The sequence below is a fragment of the Phoxinus phoxinus genome (assembly GCF_949152265.1).
Source record: "Phoxinus phoxinus genome assembly, chromosome: 19".
In the NCBI taxonomy this organism is placed as follows: domain Eukaryota; kingdom Metazoa; phylum Chordata; class Actinopteri; order Cypriniformes; family Leuciscidae; genus Phoxinus; species Phoxinus phoxinus.
In genome coordinates, this window is record NC_136894.1 from 27,603,647 (window position 1) to 27,615,734 (window position 12,088).

At 39.5% G+C, this 12,088-nt stretch overlaps 1 protein-coding gene across 4 annotated transcripts in view; it reads right to left on the reverse strand.

The window, feature by feature from the left end:
• The window catches only part of col22a1 (collagen, type XXII, alpha 1), a 78,330-nt gene that overhangs the window by 27,972 nt on the left and 38,270 nt on the right, over window positions 1–12,088 (reverse strand). For all 4 annotated transcript variants that reach the window (XM_079590199.1, XM_079590198.1, XM_079590197.1 and 1 more), the window contains 23 exons: window positions 12,022–12,075; window positions 11,879–11,932; window positions 11,688–11,741; window positions 11,476–11,529; window positions 11,352–11,396; window positions 11,208–11,270; window positions 10,874–10,927; window positions 10,047–10,088; window positions 9,795–9,827; window positions 9,105–9,158; window positions 7,691–7,744; window positions 7,507–7,560; window positions 7,374–7,427; window positions 7,155–7,208; window positions 4,941–5,045; window positions 4,283–4,327; window positions 3,909–3,986; window positions 3,616–3,651; window positions 3,473–3,526; window positions 2,683–2,727; window positions 2,516–2,545; window positions 1,307–1,420; window positions 1,086–1,139 (listed from right to left, as the gene is read on the reverse strand). In XM_079590199.1, coding sequence (XP_079446325.1) covers window positions 1,086–1,139; window positions 1,307–1,420; window positions 2,516–2,545; window positions 2,683–2,727; window positions 3,473–3,526; window positions 3,616–3,651; window positions 3,909–3,986; window positions 4,283–4,327; window positions 4,941–5,045; window positions 7,155–7,208; window positions 7,374–7,427; window positions 7,507–7,560; window positions 7,691–7,744; window positions 9,105–9,158; window positions 9,795–9,827; window positions 10,047–10,088; window positions 10,874–10,927; window positions 11,208–11,270; window positions 11,352–11,396; window positions 11,476–11,529; window positions 11,688–11,741; window positions 11,879–11,932; window positions 12,022–12,075 — 1,284 coding nt within the window. The remainder of the gene's footprint in view (window positions 1–1,085; window positions 1,140–1,306; window positions 1,421–2,515; window positions 2,546–2,682; window positions 2,728–3,472; window positions 3,527–3,615; window positions 3,652–3,908; window positions 3,987–4,282; window positions 4,328–4,940; window positions 5,046–7,154; window positions 7,209–7,373; window positions 7,428–7,506; window positions 7,561–7,690; window positions 7,745–9,104; window positions 9,159–9,794; window positions 9,828–10,046; window positions 10,089–10,873; window positions 10,928–11,207; window positions 11,271–11,351; window positions 11,397–11,475; window positions 11,530–11,687; window positions 11,742–11,878; window positions 11,933–12,021; window positions 12,076–12,088) is intronic.

The following is a 12,088-nucleotide window of genomic DNA, read 5'->3' on the forward strand; positions in this document are numbered from 1 at the left end:
AAGGCTGTAACTTGTAAACATTTGAAGTGAAAATTATAAAATTGGTGTCTATCGACTCCTTGCATCATGACGAATCCGTGGATATATAATTTGTACCATGTACCACATCATTAGTAATTAGCTACATTAGCATTAAGCTAGCTTAGCATGCTAACCTTGTTAACTTGCTTTCGTGTGCTCATTCTTACACTGAAACATCTCTGCAGCTTCCTAAACCAGCATCCTCCGAGTGGCGCAAGTTGTTAAACCATGTGCTATGAATCCAGAACCATTCTGGTCGTGGGTTCGAATCCTGCTTGGGATGACTATGTTAAATTGTGTATTATGTTGTGTCTTTTCCTGTATTGTTCTAATCTTTTGCTCTTATGGCTCCGCACTGCTCTTGGTGCTTAAATGCTTGCTGCACTGCTGTGCTTACAGTACTTGCTGTGCTTGATGTAAATTGACATGTACATTAAATTTCAGATTTTTTTGCTCTTACGGCTCCGCACTGCTCTTGGTGCTTTAATGTTTGCTGCACTGCTGTGCTTGATGTACATTAACATGTACATTAAATGTCATATTTTTTGCTCTTACGGCTCCGCACTGCTCTTGGTGCTAAAATGCGTGCTGCACTGCTGTGCTGACAGTACTTGTTGTGCTTGATGTACATTAACATGTACATTAAATGTCATATTTTTTGCTCTTACGGCTCCGCACTGCTCTTGGTGCATAAATGATTGCTGCACTGCTGTGCTTACAGTACTTGCTGTGCTCTATGTACATTAACATGTTCATAACATTTAAGATGTTTTGCTCTTATGGCTCCGCACTGCTCTAGGTGATTAAATTGTTACTGTGCTGCTGTGCTTGCAGTACTTGCTGTGCTGCTGTACATGATGTGCTGGCTGTGCTATATGTGCGCCATGCTTGGTCTGCTTGCTCTGGCCTGCAGGGCATGGCCCCGTGTTGCTGCCTGCAGCTATATTTATATTTTATTACCATTTACCATAAACTATAGCGAATAAACTGTGATAATGTGAGAAATGTTGAAGGTGTCTGAAAACATTTTGGTTTGACTGTATATATATCGTCTACATTCTAACCTTGGTTCCATCAGCACCAGGAGGTCCTGCGGGTCCTGTTGGTCCAGGAGGACCCTGCAAAAGCCACCAGTTAAAAGACTCATATACTGTATTAATCTTTTATTTGAGGTTTTAAATTGAGGTAAACTGATTAAACGTTTCCATTCAATAAACTTCTGTCATGTTTCAGTTCCATTAAAGCTTAAAGAATGAACATTGATTTCTAAATCATGATTCCTCACCGCATATCCATCCTGTCCGTTTTTCCCAGGTGGTCCTGTATGACCTTTGTCACCAGGAGGTCCTGGAGTACCTGGTTGTCCAGATGGTCCAGGGGGACAATCTGTGCAAATGTCCTGGGGAAGAGAAAAAGCCAAAGTTACAACCTTAACAAGAATGGAAATTATTAACAAGAACTAACACATTAAACTCAAAATAAAACTCCTGGGTTTTCAACAATACTTCTGATCAATAAAGGTCAAAACCAAATTATGCAACTACACATATTACAGAGAGCTTTAATGGTGTAATGGAGCTTTCATTAATATAATAGTGCAGCCAAATTAAGTCAAATTTAGCTGCTAACTACCTAATACTTACTATTATCTATTATTAACTATTATCTTGTGTCCCAGTTTACGTAAGACCTTATGGATGGTGTGACCCTACCCTGATCTCTGTTATGCACTTTAATATACATGTCCTATCCACCATGGATGGATGGATGGGCAAATGGAAGGAAATGCGAATGGTTGGATGGATGGGCAAATGGAAGGATGGATGAATGGGCAGATGGATGGATGGATAGGTGGATGACTGGATGGATAAAAGGGCGGATGGATGGATGAGTGGATGGATGGGTGGATAAATGGATAGGCGGATGGATAAAAGGGCGGATGGATGGATGAGTGGATAAATGGATAGGCGGATGGATAAAAGGGCGGATGGATGGATGAGTGGATGGATAAAGGGCGGATGGATAAAAGGGCGGATGGATGGATGAGTGGATGGATAAAGGGCGGATGGATAAAAGGGCGGATGGATGGATGAGTGGATGGATAAAGGGCGGATGGATAAAAGGGCGGATGGATGGATGAGTGGATGGATAAAGGGCGGATGGATGGATGGATGGATGAGTGGATGGATAAAAGGGCGGATGGATGGATGAGTGGATGGATAAAGGGCGGATGGATAAAAGGGCGGATGGATGGATGAGTGGATGGATAAAGGGCGGATGGATAAAAGGGCGGATGGATGGATGAGTGGATGGATAAAGGGCGGATGGATGGATGGATGAGTGGATGGATGGATAGGTGGATGAGTGGATGGATGGATAGGTGGATGAGTGGATGGATAAAGGGCGGATGGATGGATGGATGAGTGAATGGATGGGCAGATGAGTGGATGGATGAGTGGATAAATGGATAGAAGGATGGATGGATGGCTGTTACCTTCAGATCAGAAAGGTCTGCAGCTTTTCCCTGGAAAAGAGGTTGGAAAAACAAAACTCAATAAAAAACTTATTTAACTGCATATATGATCCATCTACAGCAGGTGAATATTAAATGTCAGCTGATTTGATGATTCCATATTTGAATGATGAACAGGTATCACTCACTGGTTCTCCAGTTGAGCCCTTCTCTCCAGGTCTTCCTGGTAAACCCTGCAGACACACACACACACACACACACACACACGAGCATGACTCCTGCTGATGATGCTCACCACAGGAAAACACATTCAAACCGTCTTAGTCACAAACTGACACTGAATCCCCAAGAAGACTGAATGAGATCACAGCAGTGAAACGGGTTTAGTTCTGCATCACGATTCAGGATTGAAAAGTAAAGCACTTCACTGTCATTGTACAGCTACAATATGATTAATGGAAGCTAAAGATGCTCAATCTGAGATGTTGAATGACTGTGTTCTGCGTGGATTTAAAAAAAATGAAACCAGGTTGCTAAGCAGTTAAGTGGTGACTCTAAATTTAAGCAATATTAATAGTAATACCTGCATTACTAACTTGAACCACTAACTCAAGTAGATCTTTACACCAACCTCTGTAAAAATGGACCAGTTTAATATCAAATCTTGTTTATTTTATCCTAAAAAATTTGAATATGAAATCTCACTGAATTATAAATACAACCAGCTACTAACTATCATTAGCATGTAGCAAATCACAGGCCCAAATTACAGAGCGTCTTCGGTTGTGTGCTGCGCGCTTTTAAGAACTCATTTAAAAGTATTGAGGCAAAACAAAACATGTAACATGGTGTATCCATGGCCATATGAATCATCTGATCCCAGGCACTACAGTTTACATGTAGCCTTCAGCTAATAGTGACACATTAATGACAGATAACAGAATTGTCCCTGTACAAGTCAATCAAAATGAATCTTACATTATGTCCAGCGGGTCCCTGAGGTCCGCTCACTCCTGGAGGTCCTCTCAAACCCTGAATATCAAACATGACACGTCACCTAAGGCTGTTCTGTGAGCATCCGTCTCATCTGAAAGTGATATAAATATGAAGAGATAGTTTACCGCGGCTCCTGTTGGCCCTGGAGATCCGGGAGGCCCCTGAGAAAGACAAAGAATATCACTCAGATATGACCATAAAGAAATGTGTCTCTGTTTGTCTTCAGATCCATGAACAACAACAACAAGACGACAGTAAACTGGGTCAGAAATAGATGGAAAAGCCACATAAGCTTTCACATAATAAAACCCCGTTCTCTGTACTGTGTGCATACAGTATGTGTGCTTGTATATGCATGTGTTCGCTCAAACTACAGCAAACAATGGCATATGTACAGACAAACATGCATTTTCTGTACCTGGGGTCCAGTGGTTCCCTCTCCTGCTGGTCCTCTGTTTCCTGGCATTCCCTGCATTCCCTGTGGGCCGGGCAATCCCTAAAACACAAGATAAAAAGTGATAAACAGGGATGAAACAGTAGTACAATAGCTAAATTAATATCTGGTTCTTTTTCCCCAGGAAAACTTCTTTGCTATCATTATCTGGTTGTCTGACATTTCAGTAAAAACCGTCACATAAAAGAAATGCCAATGAAAAGTGATTCAGATTTTGCCTCTGGGTAACACGCACCTGCTCATGATATTTAAAAAAATGCCCAAAAGTATATTTCATGCTGATGGAAGGCAAAATAAAGTCTTGTAACAAGAAGAAAAACACATAAAAGTCTCATTACCTTCAGTCCGGGAGGTCCAGCTGGACCCGGAGGTCCTGTATCACCCTGTAATTACAGAACGCAGATTAATACTGTGCTTCTAGCTTCTCTATTTCTCTCAATCTCGTATTAGTCCTTTCATTTTCCCTCTCACAAAATCATATTTAGTTTATTATTATAAAGGGGACTATTATAATACGGCATACAAATTCATCCATTTGATTATTACACACACGTGTTAATAAGCATGTATCTCTGTTGGATAGACCGTGTGCGTGTGTGTATAGCTGGAAAAAGAAGGCAGCTGTAACTATAAAACGACCCCAGCTCCCCTGTAACACCTGCAGACACAGTCTCATTGACTCATTAGTTTAATGTGTGGTAGTTTTATTCTCCACGTTTCAGTGCTTTTGACCACAATCAGCAAATATAAATGGAAAAAGTTTGAGTAAACAACTTTAAGATTCTCCAGAGCACAAGATGTAAACAGCTTATTAAGTGCAATTGTACACGCTCATGACGGGAAACCTTACAACAAGAATGAAAAAAAAAAAGCTCTTTTCTTCTAAAGCTAATTGGCCAGTAGTTTTGAGAATACACATAGAACATTTGCAATTTTAAAGTCACATCAGTAACAAAAATGTTATCAAGCTTATGAATCATAAAATAAATGCTTTACCTTAGTTCCCTCTTTTCCTTTTCCTGGCAAACCGATTTCTCCTCGTAAACCAGGCTCACCGGTTGGACCAGGGGGTCCAGAAGGACCATCTTTACCTGCATCTCCCTGGTGGCATATAAATAGCCATAAATAAAAACAAACAAATCTGAAATGTCCCTAGAAAAAAAATCTGATTCGGACGGGGTAAATTATGTTTAATGATAACAAATAACTTGATACAATAATCCATTGATGAGCCAAAACATTATGGCCGCCAGCCTAGTATGCTGTTGGTGTGCTTCCAAAACAGCGTCGACCCACCAAGGCATCCATGAGATGCTCAATTGGATTGAGATCTGGGGAATTTTGAGGCCAGGGCAACACCTTGAACCCTTCATGTTCCTCAAACCATTTCTGAACAATGTGTGCAGTGTGGCAGAGGCCAATTCCACCGGGGAACAGTATTGTAATGAAGGGGTGTAGCTGGTCTGCAACCATGTTTCGATAGGTGGCATGTGTCCACATGAATGGTCGGACCCAGGGTTTTCCAGCAGAACATTGATCGGAGCATCACACTCCCTCCTCCTGGTCACATCATCCTAGTACTTCCACAGGTCATCGTCACACACGTACACGGCCGTCCATGTGATGTAAAAGAAAACGGGACTCATCGGATTCTTCCAATCGGCTACAAGGTCCAGTTCTGACGCTCATGTACGCCCATTGTAGGCACTGGACAGTAGACAGTGGTCATTGAAGGCACTCGGATTGGTCAGTGGTCACTCAGCCTCATACGCAGCAAGTTGTAATGCACGTTGTGTTGTGATGCATTCCTTCCGTATCCATCATGATGCTTTCACACCCGAGCGTTTGTTTCGAAACCTGGTGTGCTTTCTGCCTTGGTTCGTTTAGGCATGTGTGGACACGGATCCACACCAAAACAATCGCTCTGAGATCGCCTGTACTCTGGGGCGGTTCACTTGAGGTGTGAAAGCAATCTGACTTAACGGACCAATTAACCAAATGGTATTATAATTCATAACAGGATATGTGCTATATTAATAGCAGTAGTGTTTGATTCTGTGAGTGAGCACATTAGTTATCACAGTTGAAAACCTAAAGAGCACATCTTCATCTTAATGTTGTGTAATTGCGAGAATGCTGTCCCGATGAAGCCTTGATTCCTGCTCTAGCTGCATTATAACGTTTTTCTAGTGTTTGTTTGTGTCTAAAGCCACAATAAGCTCATGAAGCAAACTTGTCAATCATTTTGATGGATGACGCAGAGGAAACTCTGACCAATAAGAGGACAGTTGTACTCGCATGTGACTTGCGCGAACACATTTTAGTACAATTTTAAAGGGGTGGTTGAATATGATTTCACTTTAGTTAGTGTGTAATGTTGCGTTTTGAGTATAAACAACATCTGCAAAGTTACAATGCTCAAAGTTCAGAGCAAAGGAAGATATTTTCTTTTAAAGAAATGGCTTTTTAACTACAACAAACGGCTGGTAGGAACTACACGACATTCCTCCCGGGTTAGTGACATCACTAACCCTAAAATTTACATAATCTATAAATCGTGTTCCCGGGGGCGGGTTTATCAAGACAGAATATGCTAATCAATGACTAAAAGATAACTACTCATAAGCTACATAAATTCACCAACTAACCTCAGAAATGTTGTCTATATGTCGTCACTTCTTGAGTATCTCCATCTTTTTGACTTCAGTTTGAACATAAAAGGCTAAAAGTTTTTTTTAATTTCCAGTGCATGACAGTGTGAGGTAAAATGACACACGCTCTTGAAGCTCCGCCTTTTGTGCCGGGAGCGGCAGCTCATTTGCATTTAAAGGAAACCGTCCAACACCCGGTCGCCGGTTTGTGGTTTGTTCCTCCTCAGATCACTGTTGGTATCTTCTCATCACTGCTGACCGGGAGAGACACACAAGCCTTGTCGTTTCAGAGATACTCTGATCCAGTCGCCTTGCCACAACAATCTGGCCCTTGTCAAAGTCACTCAGATCTTTATTCCTGCCCATTTCTCCTGCATCCAACACACTGATAATGAGAACTGAGGGTTTACTTACCATAATCTACCCAGACCTTAATATATGGCCTTGTTAGGAGATGATCAACAATATCCGCTTCCCCTGTGACTGGTCATAATGATTTGGCTCATCAGTACACACACATATATATAATTTTTGTTAGTTGAATATTTAATTTCTGTACCTTCTCTCCTCTCTGTCCAGCGATACCAGGTGGACCGATGCTGCCTGGAATACCCTGAAAGATACACAGACACGATTTTTACACTTGCAAAAGTTACATTTTAAAATACTGGTATATGACACCATATGCATTTACACATTTGACACAAATTGTACGTTTCCTAAAATGGATCTTGCATTTTGGATGTCAAAAAAGGCAAGAATTTATTAAAAAACGCACCACATTGCCTGGCAGCCCTCGGAGCCCCTGAGGGCCCATCAATCCGGGCGGACCCTAAAGAAAGTGAAGCGTTTGACAGTGAAAAGTTCAGGAAACAAACAATGCATCACGTGTGAGAAGAAGACAAACTCACTGGGTCTCCGTGTCTCCCTGCCTCTCCTTTATCACCAGCGTCACCCTTCGGGCCCTGTTCACACACACAACATCAAGACAGAAGAAACATCTCCATTTCTCTCAAAATCACTGACATTTTCACAGGTATGACTGGAGTATGAAGGTGAAGGATTAACAATTATCATCGTCTTATTTTAGTTTACCACAGATCCTGAGTGTCCTCTGAATCCCTGCTCTCCAGGAAGTCCTCTTTGACCCTGGGAATATTAGAGATTGTGAAGGTCATCAGATTCATTTTAGTAACGAGTCTTTATGCCATAATATCCTCATTCAAAGTGTGTAATGTGTTATTGAATGTGAATGTTTTAATATACTTTTTAGTTTATCCAGCCCATGGTGACTTTGAAATCTCGTAAAGTTTACGCCGCACTCCAGAAATGAAACCCGGCTCTCTTTTAAGATGACGTCAGGGCAGTTTCTCTGACAGAAATGATAGCATTTGGCCTGACTAGTGAGAACTGCAGTAATTCAACAGAGATTTCTCATTCCACACTAATACATTCAGCTGAGAGCAGATACATCATCGTAACAAGCTTGTCTGTGTTTCTGTAAATGATGCGCCGCTTGGTGTCTGGACTATTTTATTAGATGAGTGCATGACAGAGAGAGCTTTCATGAGTTCAGAAGTATGATTTTGTTTATAATATAAAACAATATAATATAAAAAAGCATTAACGTCAGTAGTATTAGAGTGGGAGGGCCGAAGATGAGCCGTTCATTATGTCAATACGACCACATAAATATTAATTAGGCCACACTAATCTTTCCAGACATTTTTGGTTATGTTACCTAATAAATATTCATCATCCAAACGTTCACGTTGAAATTTGTAAACTGATGTCCTGTGAAGATGTGCTTAAGTTGTTCAGCCTTTTAGACTTGATTTGCTTATTTTCCTTATTTGATATTTTAATATTAATAATTAGTCAAGAGATTGAGTATGCAGAAAAGCTCATCTTGGAGATGTCAAAACTGAAATGTCAACAATAAAAAATAAAATAAAAAAAACTTTTAAACAGCTACAATAAATATCAATATCACTGATCTGTGAATAGATGCACAGGATCTGCTTTTTTAATAGCTTGGGGTAAAAGGGCACCTTCACCTGTTTTGAAATATTATCAGGTGCTAAACCTATAGCAAATGGTGTCCTTTTAACGTGAGCCAACATAATTTTATGCTGATGGAATGCAACGCCCCTGACCTTCATGTTTATTAATATTCCTTTATGCAACGTTGAATTCCTTAATATCTATTGTCAAATAATGCGTGAAACACTTCAGGTGACTTCTCAGAAATGAAATGCACATATTTAGCTGTTCCCTTTCACGTATATTTGCCTCATGATTCCTCAAACTGACAGCAGACTTTATTATGTCTGCATTATGAATGCACTAGTCACAGTAAAGCGATTCTGTAAATGAAATCATTTTCAGACGCACAAGAGACTAGTACAACCAAACCTGACCCTCTACTGCCCTCTTGAGATGATTCCTACAACCTGGAAAAGATACTTCATTACATTTAAAATGATTCTGGAAGTGTTGGAAAGCTCACCGTCTCGCCTGGTTTTCCTTGATCTCCTTTCTCTCCCTTCTCTCCCGGCCTGCCCTAAAGATCAGGAAATTTAAAATGTCAATGTAAAACAGGCAAAATATGTGGTTTATTATATGATACGGTGGCCTCAGAACGTATTTTAACTTAATATATATAATAATATATATCAAAATATTGTTCAGTGTAAAAGCAGACAGCACAAACACACTTAAATAAGTTTGTTAATAGATATACTCACAATATCTATTAACAAACTATTCTCAAAATCTATTACTCCAAATACAGGTGAAAATTTGAAAAATTTGAATATCGTGGACAAGTTTATTTATTTCAGTAATTCAACTTAAAAGGTGAAACTAATATATCATATAGACTCATTACATGCAAAGTGAGATATTTCAAGCCTTTATTTGTTATAATTTTGATGATTATGGCTTACAGCTTATGAAAACCTTTTCACAATATTCTAATTTTGAATTTGGGGTTTTCATAAGCTGTAAGCCATAATCATCAAAATTATAATAAATAAATGCTTGAAATATCTCACTTTGCATGTAATGAGTCTATATGATATACAAGTTTAACCTTTGTTTTGAGTTGAATTACTGAAATAAATTAACTTTTCCACAATATTCAAATATTTCGAGTTTCACCTGTATGCTCAAAATCAAGACAAAACCGATAACTTACCGGTTCGCCAGGTTCAGGAATCACATTGGCCACCTACAGAAAATAAAAACATAAATATTGAGCCACATTCATCAGCTGAATCCATACATGATTGAATCCTAAAAACTTGAACAAGAGATTTCATAATTGTCAAGTGTATTCTCGTTTACTCATCTGATGTATTACTTGCATCAGAAATCAGATGATTATCTGTAAATGTATATTTATATGGTTATATGTGTATGCAATATGTCAATTATCAACTGTACTCACATTGCCTGGGACCCCGGCCGGACCCCTGGGGCCCACCTCACCCTGTATGAATGAAAAACAGAGAGAGGTTATATCCTCGACCTGTCAGCGTGTTAATGATCTCATTAACAACCTCATGCCCTCAGGAGACCATCGCTGACATGTGTGAAACCTACAGCAAACACATGCTCCTCTGGAAGCCGGTTGTGTTTATGTCACAAATGCCATTATCCAGATGTGACTTGTAGCAAAAACACAACATAATGAGTATTAGATAATCACCTAATCATTCTTTATTCTATTTACATTTTTAGACATTTCAAGTCATCAAAACGATGAATTAACTAAATACACTACCATTCAAAAGTTGTTTCGATGTTTTTAAAAAGAAGTCTCTTCTGCTCACTAAAGCTGCATTTATTTGATAAAAAATACAGTAAAAACAGTAAAATTGTGAAATATTATTACATTTCAAAATAACAATGTTTTCCTTTTTGAATATATTAAAAGTACTTTATTCCTGTGATGAAAAGCTGAATTTTCAGCATCATACAGTCTTCAGAGTCACATGATCCTTCAGAAATCATTCTAATATGATGATTTGTTTCTCAAGAAACTTTAATAATATTTCTTAATATTATCGATGTTGAAAAGAGTCGTGCTGCATAGAATACAAAGTTCAAAATAGCAGCATTTATTTGAAATTTAAATCTTTTGTAAATGTATTTTGTATCTTTTCATCAATTTAACACGTTCTTGCTGGACACAAGTATTCATTTCCTAAAAAAAATATTTAAAAAACTTACTAGCCCCTATCCTATACTTCCAGCAGTCTTTTTGCTTCTCACCTGATCTCCTTTGTCTCCTTTCGATCCAGTAGGTCCGTCTTTTCCTCTCTCCCCCTACAAGACAGACAGAGGGATGAAGATCTGACAAACGCATGACTCAAACTGACATTCACAAGACTCATTTATTATATTTGTCTCGCCATCTTTGTGCTGAAATATAGTCTGAACGAGTATTATGAGAAGTGAATAGATGATGGTTCAACTTCTCACAGTAGAGTTTTTCTACAGTAGATCCTGATATTTTGAACAAATCAATATCTATTGATTCCGTTAATCAATGAAACACCTGATTCTGACCTCAAAACATCAACAGCCATATAGTATATAGTCTTACTTGGCCTCCTCTATCTCCTTTGGGTCCGATTGGGCCGAGCTGCCCAGCCAAACCAGACTCTCCCTGAGACAGAACAAGACAGCCGTTTCATAAGTGCTTTTGCCAAGACATTCTCAAAACTCATTCAAGTTTTGCTATCCTCACCCGTTCACCAGCAGGTCCTCGGGGTCCTGGAGGGCCTTCATCTCCCTGAGAGAAAGACAAAGTAGCATTAGTTATTAAAAAAAAATGGATTTCCAAAACCACTAGTCCACAAACCACCCTTTACCTTCGATCCCGGTTTACCATTGACACCGTCCTGTCCGGGTTCTCCTCGTTGCCCCTAATGGAAATGCAAAATAATAACAAAAACTGCAGTGCAACAAAAACACAAATGAAAAGGTCAAAAACCAGATCTGGCCTTTCGACGAGTGTATAAATGATGAAGTTCTGCCTCCAGAGAACCGAGTTCACAGTTTGCCTCATTAAAACAGTTCTAACCTTCTCGCCGTCGTTTCCAGGGAAACCATCCAATCCATCTTTTCCTGGCAGACCCTGAAAATATAATTACCATTAAAATCATTATTTCAAGTTTTTCCACACCACAAATGAGTGTTCCGTTAATAAGGTAACAGATTGTGGAAGTGTGGACAACATGCTTGAGTTCTCGGGGTAAAGTATCAGCGACTCACTGGTTTTCCTGCTTCTCCTAGTTTTCCTGGGAAGCCGATTTCACCGGGTAATCCCTGTGTGAACAAACAGATCAATTTAATATCATCTGTATACTATACTATTCTGTGGCTGTGACATATTATTTTGGTGTATGTAAACTTACTGGAAGTCCCGTCTGTCCAGGGCTGCCACCAAGTCCAGGAGGCCCCTGAGGACCCTAAAAACACAAA